The sequence below is a fragment of the Erythrolamprus reginae genome, chromosome 3, assembly GCF_031021105.1.
Source record: "Erythrolamprus reginae isolate rEryReg1 chromosome 3, rEryReg1.hap1, whole genome shotgun sequence".
Lineage (NCBI taxonomy): Eukaryota > Metazoa > Chordata > Lepidosauria > Squamata > Dipsadidae > Erythrolamprus > Erythrolamprus reginae.
In genome coordinates this window covers 224,180,936-224,207,927 of record NC_091952.1, presented here as the reverse complement: position 1 = coordinate 224,207,927, position 26,992 = coordinate 224,180,936, and the positions used below count along the sequence as shown (strand labels likewise).

Below are 26,992 nucleotides of genomic sequence, written 5' to 3'. Positions count from 1 at the left end.
CTGGTCGTTTGGTATAGCCAAAGAGGGCATGTATATTTTGCTACAAAGCTCATGGTTAAAGACAAGAACATTCAGAAGTGGTTTCTATTCATCTAAAATACTTTATAAAGGATAGTGTTTTAGAATATTTCTACTAATTCGCTAACCCAGTAATCCTTCCCTATTTAAAGACAGATTTGATTGACAGAAAGCATCAAAAGACAGATAGCCCTTTTGAGATGCCTATTCTTTTGTATTTTATATTCTTTGTAGAATTTATATTTTATTTTTTTATAATTTCACAAAACACACATTTATTCAGTGAGGAAAGTCCAAGGATGTTGTTATTTTTTTAAAAGTGATAAGAACATTGTGTAATACTTCACTTGCCAGATGCCCTCCCCCACGGTCAGCAAATGAAGACCTTCAGCTTGGAGCCATGTAGCAGAAGTATAAAGAGGTGCTTCAGAAATAGAAATCCAGATTGCAAGTCCTGACATTTATAGATGCAAGTAAGTGCTCCTGGATACAGGAGGTATATTTGGGTAAGGCTGAAGTCCCATCTGTTTGTTGTCTTTCAGTTTTTGCACTATGATTCTAGCGACGTCTTCTCCTTGACTGTCAGTAGTATCAAGCAGCTGCCTGACTCTTGCGGTCCTTGTAGGTTTGGTGTTAACGAGTTCATAATCCTCTTTCATGATTAAATCCTTGGCGACAAGGGCATCTAAACACTGGTTAATGCAAGTTTCGGTCATCTGATGGACAATATCCTCTCTTTTAGTTTGGATCCAATTGAGAGCTACAGCGAAATCTTGTGACTGCATAGTCCTCAATATAAAGTCTAATATAGACAAAGAAAGAAACAAAGAAACAAAAAAACTGACTCAGTCCTAAAATTAAAATAACATCAAACTACAAAGAGAAACTAAATAGAACAGAGCATATTTTCCTAATTTTTTAAATATGACACTTCAAAAACAAAATTACAGCATTTTAAGAGTATGCGACACACTTTTTTATCCCCAAAAGAGAGTGAAAACTTGGGTGCGTCTTATACACCAAGTGTAGCCCCAGCCACCCTCATTCTTTGGCCATTGCCTCCCAGCCATTTAGCTCCTTGCAGCAAGCAGAGCAGCAAGACAAGCAACTGATTATCATCTTCCCGACCCTGAGCTGATTGAGGCTGCAGGCAGGCCACTGCTAAAACTGAAAGTAAAACCAAAGCCGCAAGGAGGCAAATTGCTGGGAGGCAGAGGCAGAAATTTATTTTCTTGTGCTAATCAGACTGCCAAAATTGGATGCAAGGAGGTAAGTCAATAACTATAAATGTCTGTAGAATGTTCAAATTATTAGGCTTATTTTTAAAGACTGCTTTATTATTGTTCTTGACAACTTAACAAAATGAAGAAGTTTTTAAAAAATAAATGCTTGATCTGAAGAGGCCCAGTGATTTTAAATAACAGAGAATAATGTATACTTCCAGAAAGCCACATCAATTTAATGTAATGGTGTCCTATTTTATTATTAAAATAAGACAACAGAGTTAAATGCTGACTTAATCATGTTTGGAGTATATCTATTTAAATAATTGGAAGGAGCTACATTTAAGAAAACCTAATTGTTTTAAAAAATCCCAAATTTTGCAGTGACATATAGCTTCTGTTCAAAAGTTCCACCTTCTATATACTTTCCATTTTCGTCTATATTTTTACACTGTGTATGAGCTAAAACCATAAAATGATTAATAGTTACAATAAACCACTCTCTGAAGATCAATCCTTCTGATAGACAGTTGTACATTGCTACCAGGAAAGAAATACATTTCTTTTTATAAATGGTCCCATAAAATAACTCTCTCAAATATGCAAAAGAGAATAATGCATGCACATTGGTTAAAAACTATGTTGTTATTTCTAGAGATTTATCCATTTATATAATAAAACAAATTGATCATGAGTAGGATTCAAAACTCTCAGCTGCATACCTGGATTGGCTCCTGCTATCTGTACCAAGCCTGGCATGGAATTTGATGAATTAGAACTATCTGTGTTAGATGAAGAACTTTGCTGAGATATGCAAGACTGAGTACTCTGGGAGTGTGGAACATAACTGATCAGCGAGTGTGGTTCATCCTTAACTATCACAAAAGAAAAGTATCTTATTAATTTGATTTTAAAAAAGTAAAAATAAAAACAAAGCATGAAATACACCCAGAACTACTCCATCATTTATCTACAATTTACCCACCATTCCAGTTACGCTGCACCAAAACAAATGGTTACAATACAACCATTAACTAGATTTTTATTTATTTTTTGTTTCTCTCATTATCCCAATAGTTATTTTCTATGAACTTAAAAGCACTTTTGTTCCCCTGAAATATAATCTGATATCTTCCAAATGTGTTGCATTGTACAGTAGGATTGTTGGTAATACAGTTGGCAGTACTGCTTAGAAATGAGACCAGCTGCACTGGGTCTAGGGCAGAGGTCTTCAAACTTGGCAACTTTAAAACTTGTGGACTTCAATTCCCAGAATTCTCCAGCCAGCCAGTCAAATTCAAGTCCACAAGTCTTAAAGTTGCCACGTTTGGGGATCCTTGGTCTAGGACCACGATGGCGAACCTATGGCATGTGTGCCACAGATGGAACGTGGAGTCATATCAGAGGGCACATAAAGTGTTGCTCCAGCATGTGGTCCAATGCGTGAACCATAGAGACACTATTCAGTTATTCTGTATTCATAATAGGTGAGGGGTACTTGGTTATCTCTGAGCTTATTTTTTTTCTTTAGTTTATTACCCAAACTAAATAATATCATCATCTGGAGACTATAGCACTGATAACATTGCCTACTTTGGGTAATAAAATGTCTTTAAGAAAACAACCAAGCTCAGAAAACACATCATTTCAACCCTGAGCTGCAAATATTCTCCTTTATTGGTATCCATAAAAGGATTACGTAATTTTCCAATAATCAAACTGCAATTGTGTGCAGAGGACATACCATCTGAAAGGAGGTTGCATGGTTTTGATATATTTTGGGGACCACTTGACGGATAAGATTGATCTTGGGATGAACAGGAATTCTGGGAAGAACAGAATCACACGGAACAAAGATTTTTGGTTTAATTTTTTTTCAATTGGTAAAATTTAGCAAACAAGTACATCGACCACAAAATGTACTAGTGATTATGCTAATACACTTAAAACCATGCTTAAATATCAGTAAATAAAATAAACACACAAAGAAAAACCTACTGTAAAATTCTATTTAGTATCATGGGATTATTTTAATCTTTAAATTTAAATTTATAATGGGGCTGCAATACTACACATCTGCCAAGGGCATCGTGGCCCACTGGCTGAACACAAAATACATGAAGTACATGAAATAATGTCTTGACTCCATGTTCCCCAAATATATGAAACATCTTGGTTTCCCCCCCCCCTGCATACTCGACTTAGTAGAAGATATTTCTGAAACAGCACTGCAGTTACCAATAGAATTAACGTCATTAATTCTACCTTATGTTGAGGTCCAAGGGTATCTAGTATAATTTTACTCAAGTCTTTTGGATTTCATATTTGTTTAATCTAATTTTTTTCAGAATTGATGATCAATATAGCTAAAGTCTAATCTGTCTGAGGATGAGCCGTTGATGAGTTCCAACCCAATATAGTTTACAAATGAAATAATTTTATGTATTCTCTCTGACTGTCTACAAAGCTGACCACTGATCTTTGGCAAAAAACATTAACCATATTAAGGTGTTTCTGATAATAATAGAAAAAAATGTTTTACCTCTTTTATACTAGTGTTCAGTGGTATATTTAAAGAAATTGATTCGTCACTGGATACCTTCTTAGACAAATGGACACAACTCCACTCAAAGTGTGCCTGAAACAGACATTGTCATAATGGTGTTATGAAATCAAAGCATAATTATGAGACAAAATACCCAAGAGTACTGCGTCTGAGTAAGGCTATGTGGAAGAGCACAATTTGGAACATGTGCTCACTTACAGCAACTGCTTGCAAAGATTTATATTGTTTAACACAGCAATACATTAATATATTTTGTAAGTAAACTATAATTTATAATTTTTATATTATATAAATTCATACAAATCTAAGTAATAAATAAAAATAACCAATACATACATAAATGGACAGAATGTCTGTGGAGATTCTCAATCACCTTAGTTGTGTCAAAGGTGCTTTTTCAAGAGTCACCTGGACTTTCTGTTTTTTTTTCTTTGAAGACATTTCGCTTATCATCCTAGAGGATTCTTCAATTGAAGCAACTTAGAAACATAGAAGAAACAGAAGATTGATGGCAGAAAAAGACCTCATGGTCCATCTAGTCTGCCCTTATACTATTTCTTGTATTTTATCTTAGGAGGGATATATGTTTATCCCAGGCATGTTTAAATTCAGTTACTATGGATTTATCAACCACGTTGGCTGGAAGTTTGTTCCAAGCATCTACTACTCTTTCTATTTTGTTCCAAGCATCTATCCAACTTCTTGGATGAGAAGCAAAATGTCTTCAAAGAAAAACCAGAAAGTCCAGTTACCTTTTGAAAAAGTACGTTTGGAACGAATGGACAGTACATCTCTTTAGCTAAACCTGCTTAGAGTTCTTATAAATATCTCAATGGTCCTATGGTCCCATACAGGGGTGGATTCCCAATCCCGCCACTACCGGTATGCTGTGCGTGCAGCTTTGTTTCTTCTGCGTGCAAGCGTGTCCTAGCATATTTTTGATTTTGCACATGTGCAGGAAGCAAAATCACATGAGGTGGTGTGCAACAGATTTCGGTTATTTTTTTGCTTCTGCGCATGCACAGAAGCAAAAAAAATCACCGGAATCTCTCTCATGCTTGTATCCCCTTGTGAGATTTTGCTTCCTGCGCATGCGCAGAAGCAAAAACATGCTGGGACACGCGCACATGAACGTAGAAGCAAAGCTGCGCACAAAGTGCAACTTTTCTACCGGTGCAGCATCCTTATCCGTACCGGTAGTAACCTGCTACTGGTCCCATAAGTTCCCATATATCTTAGCATAACTCAGACTGGGCAAGAGAACATCTGCATGTGATTAATAGTATGAGAATTCTAGCTTCAGATACATGGATATCCAGTTTTTTGGGGGGAATAATTTCTATTCATAATAGATTTATAATAGGAACACTTACTTTGGCCCTCTTTAAATCTATTACTGCTTCAAGCATAGGTATCTCTTCAAAGGTCCTCATCACAGATTCAAGATCTATTAAGCACACTAAACAAAGATACTCACTATTAGGTCTCTTAACAGAAAGTTTAAATTATGGAAATTACATTCCTGAAAAATATTTTAAAGCATACCCCCTAAGGCCAATTTGAAGAATGTCAAAACCAACTATTCCTGGGTAAAACTACATCTATACATCCAACAGATAGGGAACAATTAATGATGATTAGTTGTTTGACATTTAACATAATTACCCTAAAATATTTGAACTCCAGAAAGTCTTAATGTTCTCCCTGGCCTTAGGGTAGGATGAAATGAATTCCTTGTTAGATATCTTTGCCATATTTAACATATTCTTGTGTTAAACAGTCACTTAGATTTGCCATTTTGCTTTATTTTCTTATTCAGTGCTTTATTTATTTATCTTATTATTTTGGGTTTTGCATTGTGTTTGTTCTCATATTGTGTGCTGACAGGTTGTATAAATAAATCATGTTGTGTATTCTACTTAAAACTTTGTTTTCAGATTCACCAAACTTAACCAAAATTTGGTAGTAACAGAATTACAATCCCAGCCATGTTGTATCCCCTATCTCTCTCCCTCATCACTCCTTCCCCATTAGTTCAGTCCAATTGAACAGGATAGACCTATAACTTGCCAGATCCCACCTGTGTGGGTTCACAGTGTGTATCTTGAAGATTTTCACAAATAAGGTAAAACGAATAAGCAGTCTTACAATCAACATGAAGGCATTCCAAAGGCAATGCAGTAGATGGCCACAGTGGCAGCTACAGCTTGCTTTCCTTCATCCTCCTTCTTCAAGCTTACTTTGTTTGGATATTCTCGGGCAAATAGGAATATTGCATTGCATGTCTTTGAACTAAAGGTTTAACATTATTTCACATAATTACTATTTAATGAGCACTTAGTGAGGGTTGAAATTAAGTATGTTTCCATAAATGTATATTGCATTATTTCAGATACTACATGGACTAAACTGAAAATATTATCCTGTTTCCCCTAAAATAAATCCTCCCCGGATAATAAGCCCAATTGGACTTTTGAGAGCATGCGCTAAACCAAATCTCCCCGAAAATATTAAACTGGATGCGCAGAGCTGGAAATCAAGTAAGGTGGCAAGAGGAGCCATTTCTTGCTCCACGCACCCCAAAATAATAAGACCTCTCTGAAGGCCAAGCACTTATTTCGGGTTCAAAAAAAATTGTAAGACAGGGTCTTATTTTGGGGAAAACATGGTACATGAACCTTGCTTCTGATTCAGAATAAGGTGACTCTTAACATTGAAGTTAAGAAATCAAATGTCTTTGATTTCAAAACTTTCCAGAAAAAGTTCAGCATACCATCTTCCAAAACTTGAAAAAGTTGGCAAGAGATTTAAACCCTTTAAATTTTTAGAAAGAAAGAAAGAAAGAAAGAAAGAAAGAAAGAAAGAAAGAAAACAAAAGAAATAATGAATGAACACCACCCATCACAGTCTTCATAGTATCTGGTTTGGTTTGGTTTGGAATGCATTTCAATATAGAATAACTGGTATGTATAGTGAGCTGAACACTATTTGATAGCCAGAACAGAAACCAGGAAATATCAGGGTTAAAAATTTGCATGCAACAAAGATATTACATGGCTTTAGGTGAAGTAGTATGTTGCAGAGTAAGAGTATTGGAAGAATAAAATTGACACATGTTTGCCCTTTTCAGTTATTCCAGTGAAATTGGATAGAGATCAGGCTACAATACAGAAGCAATCCTTCCATTCAAGCACAGGTTTTTCAAGAACAGGTTTTTTACACACTAGGTAAAAAAACCAAGGATTCAGATCCTAAAGACAGCTCTATTCATACAATAACAGAAAACGTCTCCAGCTAAATGCATAAAAACTGGGAAAAGAAGTAAACTAAGGATCAATTATTCATTTATTTAGAAGTCCTATCCATGTGCAGACGAATCCCTTTTTAAAAAATTGTCAAGGAAAGCCCATCTTTCAAGCCATAAATAGAAAAATTATATTGAAAAAGTGAGAAAAAATGCTTTTTATGTGTTCACCCTATTTAAATTTAAATATTAGACTGTCTGTCTGTCTTTCTACCTACCTACCTACCTACCTACCGGATAAATCGACTATAATAATATAGTATTAGCTGTGACATCAATGACTTCCTGAATCCAAATACCAGATATGTATTCTGATATTATTGGATGGTTGTATTATGCTCTGGGTTGTTCTTAAGCACTAAACAATTTTACAAACAAGAGTAAAAACCGAGTCTATGGAGAGGGGCGGCATACAAATCTAATAAGTTTTTATTATTATTATTATTATTATTATTAATAATAATATATGCATCATAAAATTATTCACAGACTTTCTTTCTCAGTTCTGTGTAAAAGGACTGTACAGAGACAGCAGCCACATGGGATTTGCTAAGAACTGGTCACTTTAGTGGTTCAAGAAGAGGTCCTTCACTCATGTTCACATGCTTGGAGAATTAATGTTTTTATTCTTCCATGTCCAGAAATTGTTTCAGTTTTGTAATTCAACTGTAAAATGGGAAAAAGAGTAACTATATCCCCATTTAGGGTTTAAAAAGGCATAAGGAAGAACTACTTGGCTGAGCAACCTTCAGTGAATAATCTCAAAACTTCCCACTGCAATTGAATCACCAAATAAATATAGGATTACCTATTAGGTGGACATTCCCCTTACAGGCCTGTACAGATTTACAATTTTTAAGACAAAAAAGTGCTTCAGAATTTAATTGGTCATGGACTAAGTATGGCCCACAATTCCGTAACATGGAATGGAAAGTGTGCCCATATGATTATAGAAAAAAGAAGTATAGCTGCTTTAACAAGTTGTTGACTAGTGCTATACCTCATCTGCTCCAAAGCATCTTTGCTCACTGAATCCAGCCATCTGGTAGTGATGGGAAAAATCCATCTTGTAGGTTGCCCTATTTTTATAATGGTAAAATAAAGCTTAAAGGCCAATGCAAATTATACTTAATAACTTTAATATACAAATAAAGCAATTCCAAGTAATACTTGAGATGCTTCCAACCGCTGAACAGTCTTGAACATTGTGTTCAAGTAGTGTCAACTCAGTAGAGTTGATATGGAAGCAAGAGGAGCACTCAACAACTATATAACAGCAGAGTGTAGCCAGAGCTGCTGAATTATCTTTCATATAGTGAAACTCACTTGAAAAAGATGGTCTTTCATCTGGATTGGGTGCCCAAGCAGATTCCATTAAAGACACAATCAATTCTCGGTAAGGAATATCAAGGGACAAAGTCTCTTCCCCAACATCTGGACGCTTCCCTTGTGTCATACTAAACATAATTTGCAAGTAATGTACAACGTCTGCAAAATTCAATACATGCACGTGTTAGAAATATATGTGCATTTCTTCCAATTTTAGAAATTGAAATGCAAGTAGTAAATTCACATTTTACGTAACATTGAGATATAAACCTAATTTAGAAATTTAAATGCAAAATAATTCTCCTACCAATATACTGCAATACATGGTATTTTATTACAATACAATAGTACAATACAATACAAGCTTTAAGACAAAGGGAAAACAATGGGCTTTAAAAATACTGTGCACACTAATCTAAATTTTAACAGCTCAGTTAGCTATTCTTTAATAGAATTAGATAAAGACAAAAATCTGACCTTCGAAGGGTTTTTTTCTCGACATCACTTCCCACATAATAATGGCATAACTGTTACAAACAAAAATGCATGTTAGTATGTACCATTTATCTCATTTCCCTCCACATCCCAGTTACTATTGTTTTGTGGAAAATCTACATCACAATCCAACAATAAAGCAAGGATATTAGTATTTAAAATATTCTCAGTGACTAGTTGGGACAAATAATTTCTTTATATATATAAAAAGCTTGTGAACATAAACTGAGTCTTTGGAGAGGGGTGGCATACAAATCCAACAAACAAACAAACAAATCTCCAGAACCGCCTGCTACCGCACAAATCCCAGCGACCGATAAGGTCCCACAGAGTTGGCCTTCTCCGGGTCCCGTCGACTAAACAATGTTGTTTGGCGGACTCCAGGGGAAGAGCCTTCTCTGTGGCGGCCCCGGCCCTCTGGAACCAACTCTCCCCAAAGATTAGAACTGCCCCCACCCTCCCTGTCTTTCGTAAACTACTCAAGACTCATTTATGCCACCAGGCATGGGGGAGTTAAGATATTCCTTCCCCCTAGGACATTACAAGTTATGCATGGTATGTTTGTGTGTATGTTTGGTTTTATAATAAGGGTTTTTAGTTGTTTTATTAATTGGATAGTTACATGCTGTTTTTATCATTGTTGTTAGCCGCCCCGAGTCTATGGGGAGGGGCGGCATACAAATCCAATAAATAAATAAATAAATAAATAAATAAATAAATAAATAAATAAATAAATAAATAAATAAATAAATAAATAAATAAATAAATAAACAAACAAATAAACAAATTAGACCTATTTACACCTAATACTTTAGGATACTTTCTCAAATGCTATTTATATATTCATTATATCAATTGCATTCTTGTATCAGTATATCTCTAAACTACTAGAAATTAAATAGAGTACATTTTAGGTTTCCATGCTATTTCTACTGTTATGTAGCCACAATGGAAACTTTGGAAGATTTCACATGTATTTTTTATTGAATGCATCTCTTTTTTGTATAAATTTAGCAAAACTTCCTGCCCTACAAGATGGCATCTTAAAATCAGAAACTGAATGAAGTCAGATGGGTTGATAAGATTGTGATGAACCTACATCCAATGCACAGGATTAAGCTTTTCTTTATTTAAAATAGAAGCAATATTTTTCAAAATATGCAAGAAGTTGTATTGAAAGAGAACACAAAACAGTTGTTTCAGCAAACCAGAGGTTATCATGATGGCTGGATGCAGTCTTTGGATATGTATCATTGCAAATGTACATACACGAAGCACTGGAACAGCCAAAGTCCTTAATGAAATTTGTAAACTCTATACCTTGATTTACTTTGTTAGTTACTTAATAGCTCTATAAAAATTCTAGGAAGGGTAGCTTTTCACTAAATTATAAATGCTTGACTTGCTTTAAGTAACCTGAAAAGAGTTAAAATTTTCCTTTCAAGAAGCTAGTAATAATGAATTTGGATTAACATTTTTGTGATTCTATTTCACAATAAGATACGTGTGTGTGTGTGTGTGTGTGTGTGTGTGTGATATTTGAAACTTAGGAATGAATTAAATTTTCGAAGCATGTGTACAAACAAAGCCTGAAAGAATGTATGCATTGAAAAAAACTTGCATTATGCAAGACATAATTTGATAGCAAAGTCAAAATTGCATACAGGAACCCTTCCTTAAATTGACTCCAGAGGTAGTTTAAAAATTTAATTAAACTGACTGGCAAATACCAGATGTAAAAGTGCATTGGTTTATTGACTGTTATTGAACAGGAAAAGAAAAGAAATATACCCCAAACAATGCATCGGTGATTAGAAACAGCACTAAGAAAACAATCTTCCTAATTAAAAAAATATGTGTTGATCTTAACATAGAAACATAGAAACATAGAAGTCTGACGGCAGAAAAAGACCTCATGGTCCATCTAGTCTGCCCTTATACTATTTTCTGTATTTTATCTTAGGATGGATATATGTTTATCCCAGGCATGTTTAAATTCAGTTACTGTGGATTTATCTACCACGTCTGCTGGAAGTTTGTTCCAAGGATCTACTACTCTTTCAGTAAAATAATATTTTCTCATGTTGCTTTTGATCTTTCCCCCAACTAACTTCAGACAATTTCTCTTAACTTCCACTAAGACGTATTTCTATGGAGACTGAGACACCAAGGTATACAACATTTTTGGCCCTTAATCTCGCCGCATTTTACCTACCGTATCTGTGATGCCTGATATGGCATGATTTTTTAATATTTTATATTTAAAAAAATAAGTACACATTGTTGCAAAAATTCATAATAGAATAATATACCTGTATATATCATGCTTTACATTTGAACGGACTTTGCTGCTATCATAACATTCAGGTGGTATGTAAATGACGGTCCCTCCATCAGATATTGATTTATCCCCTTTTGAAAGTGACATAGACACCATGCGCCACTTTGATAAACCAAAATCTGCAATCTGAAAATTGGAAAAGGAAATCAGATCATCCCATGCAGCTCAGAAGCAAAGGTTTAGGCCCATTAAAAATATCTATTTTGGTCAAAGAAAGGCTGTTTTTATGAAAAGAAGCCTCTTCTTTTAAACAAAACTTTAAAATTGCAACAATGATTTCAAAAAGGTAGGCGTATCAGAAAACAAAAGGGACTGAAGAAAAAAAACCATAAAATATTTTTATGAAACTGCATTAAGCTAGATAATATGGTAATTATCAATTCATGTATTTGCATATATATATTTTGTTTTTTAAATTTTATTGAACATTTTTTAAAGTTAAAAACAAACATTTATTCAATTTCCTTCTTTATAACAATTTCTCATCAAAACATTTTATGTGTTACGGTTTTTCCCCCTCTTCAAACTCTATTTCTATTCATTTCTATTACATACATATATTTTCACAGTTCTGTTTATATACATCATATAATAGTGTACTCTATTTCTACCATATCTTCTATTTCCCTTATGACTGTTTATGTTTGATACCATTGAGTAACTCCTTTATACCACTGGCTTTTCTAGACATACTCTACATTAGACTAATCTTGAGCAGAGTTTAAATTTACTTCTGGCCTGTGTGCCACCCATATCAGAGGGCATGTGAGGTGTTGCCCTATGTCAGCTCCAACATGAATATGCGTGCTAGCCAGCTGATTTTCGTCCTTGGGGAAGGCTGTTTCACACTCCCGAGCCTTCAGAAGCTTCCCTGAAGGCTCTGGCGTGTGAAAAACAGCACAATGTGCAAACTGGAAGTCTGTTTTGCTGAACTTGTCGTCATTAAGTGAGGCAGGAGGCAAGAATCGCACCATCTGGGGAAGGCAATCCTGTCCTGGACAAGGCCTTGCAACCCCTTTTATTGTCATCCAATAGCATTAGTCATCAGGTTACATCTCATTGGATATTAGAGAATACAGGATCTTATTGGATAGTTTTAAAGCATAGGTTGCCTCATGTTTGCCTCATGGACAGTGAATGGTCAATTGATGTTGTAGCTTAAAGCCATTGCCTATGTACTTTATGGAGGTCTCCTCCAGGGCTGTTTGTAACTGAAAAATAAAGGATTACAGTATACAGGCCAGAGAGCTAATGTCACATATATCTAGCGTGGTTTTCCACCACTAGGGTGCGCTGTCTCCACAACTTCCTGTTTGGCTATTTTTTCCACCATCCCAGGCTTCAGTGAGGCCTATGCGCATGTATGGAGATGGGAGGATTGTTGTGTGCATACGCAGCATGGGGAGGGCTGTTCATGTGTGGGAGGGGAGGAAATGAGTGTGGGCATGTGCCTATGTACTAGCACATGCACAAACCCCCTTTAGCCATGCGAACCACAAAAGGTTTGGCATCATTGGACTAGAATAATGCTGGATTCCCCTCACTGGAGGTTTTCACTGGAGGTGACTGAAGCTACCATATCAGCGTAATTTAGTAGATTTCACTCATTCATAGTGAATATATAAAAAAGGGACAAGAGTTCCAGTCATGATGTTTTGCTTGCTATCTGCTGCAGATGCCTCTGTACCTCACTGAGCAGGGAATTGGGGTAGGTGAGTACAAGTTTTCACTCAAAAAATAAAACTAGAAAAACTGAATTAAATAATAAACTACTTGAATATTGATTGATTGACTGATTGATTGGATTTGTATGCTGCCCCTTTCCGAAGACTTGGGGCAGCTTACAACATATAAAAATCAATAAAATCTAACTAAAATCTAACTTAAAATCCCTAATATTTTAAAAATAATTGTACTTCAGCCACACATAACATTCATTGGTCAGGGGGCCTAAGATCAAATTGCCCAAAGCCTGGCGATATAAATGAGTCTTAAGACTCTTACGGAAAGCAAAGAGGCTGGGGGCAGTGCAAATCTCTAGGGGGAGAGCTGATTCCAGAGGGCCGGCCCCCCCACAGAGAAGGCTCTTCCCCTGGTCCCGCCAATCAACATTGTCTGGTTGACAGGACCTGGAGAAAGCCAACTCTCCAATTTATAGCAAATTAAGAGGATTTGTTTTTAAATCGGTAAAGTTCTTTAAATTGATAAAGAATTTGGGAATATTCAGTACAAATCTAACTAAAATAAAGCTGTGATTATAGCTTATCCTTTTTATTTTAAAAGGATTTAAAACTTTAGCAATAGAACATCTTCAAGAAACTTTTGGTAACTCTTGGCATAATAATAGGACTTGGCACACTCCAAGTGTAAAAGGCTCGTCTCTTATCTCTCTTCCTCTCTGATTTTTGTGCTGTCCATCTCACCTAAGGGACTCTTTTCAACATTGATCTGTCTTAACTCATTTATGTGCAAGATTTTTCTCTATACTGTAAGGTTTCTACCCCTGATTTTTTCCTACATCTTCTTTGTAGAAGAGCCCAGCCTTACCTTAACATGGAACTCACTGTCAAGTAAAATATTCTGGGTCTTCAAATCATGGTGCATGAGTGGAGGATTCAGGTTGTGAAGATAATTTACTCCCAAAGCAATTTCATACAAAATGCGATACCTGAGTGACCAAGCAATGTCGGGATACATGTTTTTCTATTTAGAAAAGAGAAAGAACACAGAGCATGGTGATACGGAGAGGTAGACGGGAATGGTTGTAATAGCATCTTAAACTGGCTGATCTACTGGCGTATATATTTGTCAAATTTTAAAACCACCCATCTCTCTCACAGTACAAATACAATATTAAAACCTAAAAACAGCATATAAAATTTAAGATAGAAAAGGATGATTAAAATGTTAAAAGTTAATTAAAAGGTGTGTGTGGGGGGAACCTTTTCAGGGCACTAAGCACCCCACGGCTGTATGAGCTCCTAAGCAGAAGACCCATGTTTTCAAACCTTTGCAAAAAGCCAAGAGAGTTGAGGTCTATCTCGGGTGGGGGGGGGGGACCTGTTCCAAAGGCCGAGGCCCTCACAGAGAAGGCTCTTTTTTGGATTCTAGCAGTTAGAATTCTTTACCTGACAAGATCCTCAACATAACTTCTTCCTGATTGACAAGATGGGATGGGTGTAATGGGTGCTATGTACTATGGATAGAATGTAGTATTGCAGTCAAATTCTGCCCACAGTCAGGAGTTCGATCGTGAATAGCTGAGCCTTCTATCTTTCTGAGATCAGTAAAATGAGGACTCAACTTTGTTTGGGACAATATATTGACATTGAAAACTGACCAGAGAATACTGTAAAACACTGTGGAGTGGTATATAGCTCTAAGTGCTACATTACTATTGTCAAGATAACCTAAAGAAGTCTTCCTCAAGTCACCAAGAATTGACGTCAAATAGATAACACTGCTATCATTTACCAATTGCTTACAGCAGTGATGGAAAACCCTTTCTTCCTCGAGTGCCAAAAAAGTGTGGGTGTGCACTATTACTCATGTGCAAGTGCTCACACCCATAATTCAATGCCGGGGGAGAGTGAAAACAGCTTCCCCTGCCCCTCAGAGGCTCTCTGGAGGCAAGAAACAGCCTGTTTTCCAACTTCTGGTGGGCCCAGTAGGCTCGTGTTTTGACCTCCCCAGACTCCAAAGGCTTCCCTGGAGCCAGAGAGGGTAAAACGCCCTCTAGAGGCTCTCTGGAGGTCAAAAACCCCCTCCCAGAGCCTCTGTGCAAACCAAAAATCAGCCGGCTGGCACACACATGCACATTGGAACTGAGCTAGGGCAACGGCTCACATGCCAGCAGATATGGGGTGGCGCAGCAGGTAGAGTGCTGTACTGAAGGCCACAGAAGCTGACTGTAGATCTGTAGGTCAGCGGTTCAGATCTCATCACCGGCTTAAGGTTGACTCAGCCTTCCATCCTTCCGAAGTGGGTAAAATGAGGACCCAGATTGTGGGGGCAATATGCTGGCTCTGTTAAAAAGTGCTATTGCTAACATGTTGTAAGCCGCCCTGAATCTAAGGAGAAGGGCGGCATTAAAATCAATTCAAATCAAATCACATAAATAAATCTCTGTGTGTCACCTATGCCACCTATGCCATAGGTTCGCCATCAATGGCCTATAGTTTATTTGTACACAATAATTAAAAACTACATTATTAAAAATTAATAAAATTAATTACAACTAAAACTTGAGAGTTGGTCGGCATACAAGTTTGAATGAACAAACAGACAGACAGACAGACAGACAGACAGACAGACAGACAGACTATGTTTCATATTAATTCTCAATCTATAACAATATTTTGAATATAATAAAGAAAAAATGTATATGTTCTGGAGAATGCATGAAGATGAATGAAGATGGAGAACTTGTTCTCAAGTTGCCCCTTTCTGGACTAAGACACAAGACTGGTCAAAACACGTGCTCGCTCCTTTTTGATGCATTAAGTTAATTCAATGTTTCTCAACTTCAGGAATTAAAAAAAACACATGCACTTCAATTCCCAGAGTTCCCCAAGCAAGTATGAGTTAGGGTTTCCTTATTTTAAAATTAATAACGTAGCTCTAAAGGCTTGATACAATTGTGCTTACTTACCTCATATAAAAGTTTGTTCAGTGATCCATTCGGCATATATTCTGTCACAATACCCAGAAACTGAGGTTCGTTGCAAATTCCCAAAATTGGTAGAATGAAACTGAACCTTGCCTGATGTAAAATTTCAGCTTCTTTTAAGAGACTGTCTCGCTCACTATAAGAATAAATGACAAAGCAACAGTCAAATGTATTTATCTTCCAGCTGAAATGTACATTGTAGAAAGACAAGGTGAAAGGAAAAGAATAAAAGGCTTGTTTATGTTATGTATTGAATATGTATAGTTGTGTAAACCCTTGCTAAAGTGAAACTAACCTTAGATGACCCTAACTTTAACTACAACTGTTTTGGAGGAAAACTTAGAATGTTAATATTTGGGTGGATTTTTTTCAAGTATTATGATTGATTAAGGCCCTGTGGTCCTAGAGCAGTGATGGCAAAACTTTTTTTCCTCGGGCGCCGAAAGTAAGCATGTGCGCGCTATCATGTGTGTGCGAGTGTCCACACCAGTAATTCAATTCCCCCTGCGCACATGCCCCCCTATGTTGCCCCCCCCCACACGCAATGACCCCACCTCCCTCCATTTTCCAACCCCTTGTGGACCTAGTAGGCCCATTTTTCACCCGCGTCAGATGCCAGAGGCTTTCTTGGCCCTCCGGAGGCCAGAAACATCTTCCCAGAGACTCCACACGAGTCAAAATCAGCTGACCAGTGTGCACATGCACGCTGGAGATGAGCTAGGTCATGTGCCTGCAGATATGGCTCCGCGTGCCACCTGTGGAACATGTGTCATAGGCTCACCATTACTGTTCTAGTGTATAAATCACAGGGATTTGCCTGTTTTTCTCCAGTTTCAGCTTGAGTCAATAAACACTGTTATATCTATGGTGGTCTGTTCTTGCTTTTGCAGCCCACTATGCAATGGTTTACATATTGTTGTGGTTAGCTCTGGCACAGCTCCTGCCCCAAGGAATGTGCAGGTGGATGTGGGGGAGACATCCACATGCTGCAGGCCTGTTTTGCTTCCAGTGGAATCTGCCAACGAAGTCTCCTCTGACCAAGGAGGCCTGAGTGACAGGGAGGAGGAGAGTTTGGCAGACAGCCCAGGAGGAGATCAATCATCTCTGGATTCTGACACATCCACGCATGCTTAGAGTGATGCATAGGAAGCAACAATCAAAGGATTATTACAAAAGTAAATGAGGCCACCTGTGGTTGGGTGAGGCTGCTGTAATTAGTGCTGCTGCTATAAATAGCAGCGTGTGGGTTTGGCCATTGTGGAGAATTATCTGATTGTTGTGTTTCATGAATGTCTTGCTGACTCTGGCCTTTGTTTGTTGACTTTTCACCACTTTGAAACCAAAGCAGAGCAAAGTGTGTTTCACTTCCTGGAAGAAGAAGGGCTGTGACTTTCTTCACAGCTGCAAGCTAAGTACTTACGAACTGATAAGGGACTTGTGCAAACTACCAGGTTGTTTTGGGACGAGTGCTCTCTGCAATACAAAAAGAGTGCTTAGTTTATTTTGAATTTTGTGATAAATAACATTGTTTTGAATTTTAAAAGGTGTGTGTGTGTCTGAAATTTGTACCTTTGAATTTTTGGGAGGCTACCAGAGAGTCCGACAGAACACATATTAATTTATTTTATATATTTATTTGTTTGCTTTGTCAAGTACGTAAATATACATGGATAAACGATTTGAAGAACATTAGAACTAGTATTCATATACATGGTGATAGTAAGATACAGGCGACATTAGGACATGGGACTGGAGGCACATTGGTGCACTTATGCAGTCCCCTTACTGACCTCTTAGAAATCTGGAGAGGTCAACAGTGGACAGTCTAAGGGTAAAGTTAGGAGATGATACAACAGAATCAGGTAGTGAGTTCCAAGCTTCAACAACTTGATTACTAAAGTCATACTTTTTGCAGTCAAGTTTGGAGCGGTTTACATTGAGTTTGAATCTGTTGTGTGCTCGTGTGTTGTTGAGGTTAAAGGTGAAGTAGTTGTTGACTGGAAGGATGTTGTAGCATATAATTTTGTGGGTGATGCTTATTTAAATGTGTCCTTTTTTTTTTTTTTGTGCATCTTTCACTAGTTGCTGAAGTCAAATTGGTGCCCATTGTTTTCAATTCTATTCCCCGGATTTCCATTTTGATGTTTGTTAGTCATTCTGTGAAATATAGCCAATCACATTTCCTACAGCTTTATGCATTTTTACCTTAAAATCAGTCCTAGCAAGTTGGTTCAGACATTAAGACGATTTAGAATTTTAAACCTGGACCAAATCATGGCATGCATTTCTGCTTCCATTTTACATGTGAATAAGAGGTGTCATTTGAAAATATTAGCTTCTTTTTTGTATTTCCATAGATTACTCAACTACTGTATGTTTTATTAAAACAAGCCATCTTCAAATTAAATATTAATGTTAATAAAACCAATTAGGGACAACTAGTTTTACTTGACATAATGCATAAGAGTACATACAAGATAACTGTATCTTTTTTTTCTTTGATAAAAACTAGGTGTCTCTTCTTTGTGGGAACTAGAATTTTGTTCTAATAAAGGCATCCAAATTCTAATGATCTTCCGATAGTCATTGCACCTCTCCAATTAATCTGATAGGGTGACCATACAGTATTTGGTTTGCAAAATCCAGAGCAAAGAGAATAACCTTTGCGGCATTCTACTGGTAGTATGCATTTTTTCTAGTCTAGGCATAATTGTGTCAATCATTCTGCAAGGCACGTGACATTGCACGACTATGTAGTAGGGCTATTGAGTACAATCCTCAAGACTAGAGCTTTGTAATTCGGAAAACAGTAACATCTATTCTTAAGACTCAAGACAAAGCAGATGCATCTAAAACAGGGGCGTCAAATTTGAAGCACCATGACGATATTACATGATATATCACAATTTTTTTCCCCTTCGCTAAACCAAATGTGGACGTGGCCAGCGTGTGACACATCCAGCCTGCGGGCTACGAGTTTGACAGCCCAGGTTTAGAACAATATACATTAGGTTGAAGAATCACAGATGTTAAGGCTGTGCTGGTGGATACATTTGGAACTGTGGCAAGAATGTTAGGCTGGGAAATACTATGATAAGAATTGTGGAAAACAAATCATTCCAAACTGTAACACTCATAATTACTGGCAAGGGTAGAATACCATTTTTAAATCCTTTCATCAACCAAAGCCAAATTGTGAGAGTCTTCATCATACGAATTTTAATTTCCAAAATGTTGCCAGCCAGAAATTAACTAGTTTGGCTGAAGTTTTGATTCTTTTCAACTGAAATCTGAAATCTAGCTTGTGGCAAACGCAAGAAATCAGGGAATCCAGGCATTAAAAATGAATGTAAAGTTTTATTGCAAGCTTAAGATCCTTGCAAGAATCTAAATTAATAATAGTCAAAGCAAATTGGTGGTTGATAAAAGTCAATGTAATTCAAGTTCGGCTGGATGTAGCACAAACAGACTCGAAACTGATGACACCTGACCTCTTCCTCAGTCTGGTCATCTCCTACAGATGCTTTATATTTCCCTATGTCTGTTTGGAGAATTTTTTGGGAGAAACTCATGAGCAGATGTTTTGATTACATTCAAATAAACTACACTTATTTTATCCCCTCTACTCAGTGTGCGTGTGTGTGTGTGTGTGAAAAATCAGGGACCTTCTTATCCACTCAACATCTGAGCTGGAATGGCACTTCTCGTTCATATCATACTTTTGAGGTAGGCAGATGAAGCATTAGGGAGACTTTGCCTATAAAGCCCTTCATGGCACCGGACCAGATTATCTCCGGAACCGCCTTCTGCCACACGAATCCCAGCGACCAGTTAGGTCCCACAGAGTGGGCCTTCTCTGAGTCCCGTCAACTAAACAATGTCGTCTGGCGGGACCCAGGGGAAGAGCCTTCTCTGTGGCGGCCCCAGCCCTCTGGAACCAACTCCCGCCAGAGATTAGAATAGCCCCCACCCTCCTTGCCTTTCGTAAGCTCCTTAAAACCCACCTCTGCCGTCAGGCATGGGGGAACTGAGATATTCTTTCCCCCTAGGCTTCTATAATTTATGCATGGTATGTTTCTATGTATGTTTGGTTTTATAATAAGGGTTTTTAGTTGTTTTAGTATTGGATTGTTACATGCTGTTTTTTATCACTGTTGTTAGCCGCCCCGAGTCCACGGAGAGGGGCGGCATACAAATCCAATAAATAAATAAATAAATAAATAATTAAATAAATTGGTAAGATAGGTACTAGCCAGGTGTTGAATCCAAGAATCCTGTATCAAAGGTAGCACTCTAATATATACTATATTATCCAGTCACTCAACAAGACAGCGGTGGTGATAGAGCAGTGCCAAATTACAGCAACATGAAGAAGAAGAAGTATGAGAAGCTGGAGAAGTACCAAGATCTGAAGGAGGTTCTAAAAAGTGGAAAGTCAATGCCAAAGTAGTCCCAGTGATGGTAGGAACACTTGAGACTGTGATTACTAAACTTGGAGAGTTGCTCCAACAGATTCCATGAACAACAAGAGTCCAAAAGAGTGCAGTGCTAGGAACAGCTAAGACCCTGATCAGCACCTTCAAACTCTTAGATGTTTGACAGAGGACCCAAGATTGAGGAAGACACAGTCATCCATAGAGGGTAAGAATGGAATTTTTATACATATATATCTAGATAGAGAAAGTATAAGTATGATAAATACATTCCGAAATGTATTCTTCTGGCAAGCAAACAAATTAGGTAAAAATTTGGAAAATTTGAAGTCTAACAAACTTGAAAGGTGCTAGTGAGGAGACTGTTGAATGTAATCATTTATAGACAGAGACTAAGAAACAAACAGCCAATGAGTTGGACTGGAAGTGGATTTTGTTTAATGAAAAGGACAAAATCTCAGTAACTGCAAAATATTATTCATTAGAAAGTGACAAGCAACACCATGAGAAGCTGACACACCAATCCATATAGGAAACTGCCGCCAGTTTCTACTTTTCTATGTTTCTAATCACATTTCAAGAGGGAGACAATATTTCTCCTTCATGGAGAGATACATTATCTGCTTTCCCAAAAATTACACCTCACTGTCTGGAAAATATCTATAGAGTTGTCCTTTTGTACATTTTATTACAGGCTTGCTAGAAAAGCATGCATTAGTCACACACATAGTTGTCCTGTCATTTCTTCACAACGTTTTCTCAGAATACAGCTTTGCTGTTAATAATTTATCAGAAAACAAGTAATCTTTCTAAAACTGTAAAACCAGTAGACCCTACTACTAAATACTACTACTTAAACTATCTCTGAAGGTAGTGCAATTCTGAAAATAAAAAAAGTTAATGGAAATAATCACATATACTGTATTCTGATTAAATCCAATTTATTTATCTATTTCTTTCTATCTATCTATCTATCTATCTATCTATCTATCTATCTATCTATCTATCTATCTATCTATCCATCCACCCACCCACCCACCCACCCACCTACCCATCCATCCTCCCCAGTGCTTCGCCCACAAAGACAGGGATGGCAAAGGGGCGGGGGGGGGGGGGACGGGAGGGTCAAGCCTCCTTCAGGGGCAACACTGGCAGCTTTTCTTTTTTGCGCTGGGGAGGAGGGCAGGCTTGCCCTCCTTCCCCAGCGCTTCGTCCAGGAAGACAGGGACGGCGAAGGGGGGGGGGACGAGAGGCTCAAACCTCCTTCGGCGACAGCGTTGGCAACTTTTGAGTTTTACGCTGGGGAGGAGCAGGAGGACCAGCTTGCCTCCCTCCCCAGCGCTTCGCCCAGGATGAGAGGAACAGCAAAGGGGCGGGTGGGGGGAACGGGAAACGAATGGGAAATCCAATCGGGGTAGTCTCAAGGCAGGAGAATCCCTGCATCAGTAAGTTAGCGCACACACAGTTAGAGAGCCCACAGACCCAGGCTCGTGTTCGTAAGACGGAAATGGTTCTTTAGACGAGTCAAAGAAATCTGAAACCCCGTGTTCGTATCTCGAAAAGTTCGTATGACGAGGGATTTGTATCACGAGGTACTACTGTATTTAGTATTTATTTAGGGAGACGCAATGTCACAGTGGTTAGAGTGCAATACTGCAGGCTACTTCTGCTGATCACCGGCTGCCAACTGTTTGGCAGTTCTAATCTTACGAGGCTCAAGGTCGACTCAGCCTTCCATCCTTCCAAGGAGGGTAAAATGAGGACTCAGTTTGTTGTGGGTATTATGCTGACTATGTAAAACTGCTTAGAAAGGCTGTAAAGCACTGTGAAGCAGTGTACTTAAATATTCTCACCTTGCAATAAAAAAAGTCCTGCATTTTGTGCCACATGCTGCATTAAGAGAAGTTGCAAACCTTCGTAATTACTTTAGGGAATGCTTAATATTAGGGATTTGCACTACTGTATTAAAGACAGTTTAAACCTGCCCTGTAGCTAAATTGGATAGAATTTTCTCGCGTGATCTTTCCTGCTGTATTTATTTAGAAAGTGTATATGGCTGCTCATTTTAAATATATTTGCCAAAAAAAAAAGTAGAAAAGAAACCTACAATTATCCCAAAATTAAAATAAGGCAAATATAGAAAAAAGCCCAGCAGGGTACCATGTAACTTGCGAATGGGAAAGCTTAACATCCCAATTCAAAAACATAAGGAAAAAGCCAGATCTTACCAGCCTCTATTAGAGCCAAGAAAATAATTATGTTTCAAAGAAAATTGTGCTTGATTGATTTTAAATCAATTTATTCTTTTTCAATTCTTCTTCTTTTCTTATTTGATTTGTTCTTTTCTTAATACCCAATTCTTATTGTATCACTTTTTTAATTGGAGAAATATCATTACGTTACTCTCTACCTTCAATAAAGTTGGATATCTACTAAAATAAAGAAGAATAAACTGTGTGCATTGGTGATTTTATTTTGTTACCAAGTTATTTCATAACTTATGTAGCTTATGTCTTGCCCCAACACCTGGCAGTCTGACATTTGTTTCCTGACGGTGCTTAGCAACCAGTTGCACATACACTGATATTGGCTCTATTCCCATAAATCAAAATATTTTGCTGTTAGCATGAGCAAACTCTAGCCAACACAAGTGCTTTGATGCATGTTGTGGAGGCAGAATTGAGCTCATGTTTCTTGTTAACAGAAACATGGCTCTGTCTTAAATGATAATGAAAAACGTGGTTTCTCCTCTAGAAATCAGAACAGCTACCCCAAGAGAAAGTCTTCTGTAAACTGTCTGTGGTATATTCATGAACTATATATAGATAAAACTATAAGGAACTAAGAGTGAAATAAAGTGTCAGTTTTTGATTACTACACACTACCAAGACAAGTCCCTGCAAGATTTCATAAGTGGTTTGCCATTTCCCTCTTTCTAGGGCTAAGAGAGAGTGACAGGCTCAAGGTTATACAGATGGATTCATGCCCAAGGTGGAATTAGTTATCATGGACTTCTACTTTCTAGCCTCTTGCCTTAACCACTACACCAAATTGTCTCTCCAGTTAATTATTAACTGAATTAAGGAGAAATATAGAAAATAGAAGTGGTGATACTTCTATTTATTAAGCAAATAAAGACCAACTGATGATAGAATTAAAAATTAACACTTGTTGTATAGTTATAATACACACACACCACACACACACACACACACACACACACACAAACTTGATCTGAGCTTTGGAAGGTGGAACTGGACTTTCAAGGGAACCATATATTACTATGTACCATTTTGTATTGAGCAAGCATCATCCCTTCCAACTTTATTATTATTCTACCTAATTCATAACTAAGCAAAATACTGTAGTAGTACTGTACAGGGATAGGTATTCAATTTATAGGATTGCTTTTTTATTTTCTACTACTCTTCCTGCATTACATAACTGTCCAGCCTTGGCCCATTTCTTCTTCATTCAGATGCATCAGCTAGTAGAACTTCTGGCTATTGTAGTCCACTAGCCTTTGAAAGTGTGTCCTTGCCAACTCAGAAACAAGCCAAGGAATCTCAAAATTTTTGTTAAGGAAATTATAATAGAAAGAAAGTAAAATGAAAGTTCATTAAATGAACAGGAAACATCCTTGATTACACTGTTTCGGCATGAATAAATATGGAATACAATACAATATTTAACCTGTATCACAGTGTAAAATGATTTTTTGTCGATTCCAGTCCTTAACCTTAAGCTGTTTTACATAACGCTTTATTTGTGGCAATGACAGTCAGCCCACTGATTCTGCCTTGGATTGTTAATTTAATAATTTATTTTATTTTATTTTTTATTTATTTTGTCAAGTACATATATTTTTATGGTCTTCTTTTATCAAAGATATAATAATCATATACTGTACATCATACTACTAAAAGAGAAACATTAGGACAGGGGATGGAAGGCATATATGTATAACTTCATATTCCTGCAAGTCTATGTAGTAGTTGAACAAGGTAATCAGGAGCAATGATTTTACCTTTTTATATTGCTTGAAATAATAGTAGTTTTACAAATACATTAGATTACTTCTCAAAACTATAGTTCTATTCTGACAATATTTGTAGAAGTCTTCCACACCTCAATTTCGAAATGTAGACAGTGAGTTAACATATTAACATTTTTATCAGATGTCTTGAAGAGGGAAAATTCCTACTTAGAATACCTTATGTGCAAGTACTGTATTTAACAAAATATTCTGGCTAGAGAATTGATCAGATATGGTACATTTTGGATAGTTAAGTTCTGCCATGTAGGAAAACCAAAACTCAACAGGAGTGCCTGACTTTATATTAACCAAGAAGGAAATTGTAACTGAGGAAGTGAAAGTAGCAAAAACATATAGAGAAAAAACAGATCATGCCAGACTAATCTTATTGCATTCTTTGACAAAGTGACAAAATTAGTAGACCAGAAGAATACTGTCGATATAACTTACTTTTTATAATTTACAATTAATGCACCTGCCTTCCATTGAAGACCTGTACACTGCACAAGTCAAAAAGACCATAAAAATATTTACTGAACCTTCACATCCTACACATAAATTGTTTCAACTCCTACCCTCAAAATGATGCTATAGAGCATTGTACACTAAGAAAACTAGACACAAGAACACTTTTTCCTGAATGCCATCACTCTGCTAAACAAATAATTCCTTCAGCACTGTCAAACTATTCACTAAGGCTGCATTACTATTACTATTTGTCTTCTCGTCATTCCTATCAACCATTTCCTCCCACTTATGACTGTATCACTGTAACTTGTTGTTTATATCTTTATGATTTATATTAATATTAATAATTGTTTCCTGATTGCTTAGTTGTACCCTATGACAATCATTAAGGGTTGCACCTCACGAAACTTGACAAATGTATCTTGTCTTTTTATGTACACTGAGAACACATGCACCAAAGACAAATTCCTTGTGTATCCAACCACACTTGGCCAATACATTATTCTATTCTGTTCTGTTCTATTCGGAGTTCAGTAAGGCATTTGATAAAGTAGACCATAACCGACTACTAAGAAAAACATCACCACCAGATGGATTCATAACTGGCTGACCATCTGCACTCAACGTGTAGTCCTAAATGGAACTGCATCTACATGGAGGAAGTATGCAGTGGAATAACCAAGGCTCTTATTTAGGCCCAGTACTCTTCAACATCTTTATCAATGACTTGGACAAGTATGGATAGATGGGGAACTTATCAAATTTGCAGATCACACCAAACTGGCAGAAATAGCCAACATTCCAGAAGATATGCTCAAGGAGAGTAGACAAATGCACAAAGCTCTACTTTTATAAGCTCTTCCCTAGCTCACTAGCACTGCTGGCCCATAGAAATGGAAAGGTTGGGGACTGCTGTACCAGTTACTTAATGAAAAACATAATGTAGATAATATGAATAATACGGGACTCCATATTTTTAGTTGGTTTAAAGATTTAGATTACATCTTTAAAGTCAGATGAATTATGTTCTCTAGGATACTGAGGGTCAGGTGAATGGTCTGACCAAACATTTACGCATGATTTTTATGAATTGCTAGAAAACCCTAATGGGAGCGCCAATGGGAGTAGGAAGTACCAGCCTTGGTCCTATGGAACACCATTTCCCCTGAGGTTTGACAGTTTCTCATAAAGTCTTAAAGACTTGATTCCTGATCCCCCCCCCAAAAAAAACATTGGATTAGATGATAAGTTTCCATGGATTGGCACCAGTTTTATTTTTACTTTTTAAAATATCCTTTATGTTTTAATTGAGTTTGTTTCAAAAATAATTTTATTGAGGGCCATGCAGCATTATATATGTGACTATATAAAAGGCTTAAACAGACACATACATTTTGACAAGAATAACCAGACTTTTTATTATTGGACAGTTTCTCTGTATATTGTGGGAATGCTCCCAGTTTAAGTATATCTTGATTTCAGCAAAACATCTGACAAATTAACCCAGATAGCTATAAAGGTAAAGTCATGTCTGCCCAGTCATGTCTGATTCTAGGGCATGGTGCTCATCTTTGTTTCCTATTTGAAAACAATGAAGATGCTTCCATGATACTTCTCTGAAGATGCTCCAATGATCGTACGGGTGGTATGACTATATGCTGAGGTACATGGGATGCTTTTTCCTTCCACCAAAGGGATACCTATTTATCTATTCACATTGCATGCTTTTCAATTGCTAGGTTGGCAGGATCTGGGGCAAGAGTGGAAGCTCACCCCATAAGCTTCTGCCGCACGAATTCCAGCGACCAGTTAGGTCCCACAGAGTGGGTCTTCTCCGGGTCCCGTCAACCAAACAATGTCGCTTGGCGGGACCCAGAGAAAGAGCCTTCTCTGTGGCGGCCCCGACCCTCTGGAACCAACTGCCCCCAGAGATTAGAATTGCCCCCACCCTCCTTGCCTTTCGTAAGCTGCTTAAAACCCACCTCTGCCGCCAGGCATGGGGGAACTAAGATACACTTTCCCCCTAGGCCTTCACAATTTTATGTATGGTATGTTTGTATGTATGATTGGTTTTTATATAATGGGTTTTTAACTGTTTTTTAATATTGGA

General features: G+C 37.3%; 1 protein-coding gene across 1 annotated transcript in view; it reads right to left on the bottom strand.

The window, feature by feature from the left end:
• Positions 1-228: 228 nt before the first annotated feature.
• The window catches only part of RIPK2 (receptor interacting serine/threonine kinase 2), a 33,084-nt gene continuing 6,320 nt past the window's right edge, over positions 229-26,992 (bottom strand). Inside the window, exons 2-11 of the mRNA XM_070748014.1 lie at positions 15,928-16,081; positions 13,824-13,979; positions 11,248-11,402; positions 8,918-8,967; positions 8,438-8,599; positions 5,181-5,266; positions 3,784-3,879; positions 2,986-3,067; positions 1,964-2,116; positions 229-820 (exon numbers count right to left, since the gene is read on the bottom strand). Of these exons, the coding sequence (XP_070604115.1) occupies positions 480-820; positions 1,964-2,116; positions 2,986-3,067; positions 3,784-3,879; positions 5,181-5,266; positions 8,438-8,599; positions 8,918-8,967; positions 11,248-11,402; positions 13,824-13,979; positions 15,928-16,081 (1,435 nt within the window). The 3' untranslated portion in view covers positions 229-479. The remainder of the gene's footprint in view (positions 821-1,963; positions 2,117-2,985; positions 3,068-3,783; positions 3,880-5,180; positions 5,267-8,437; positions 8,600-8,917; positions 8,968-11,247; positions 11,403-13,823; positions 13,980-15,927; positions 16,082-26,992) is intronic.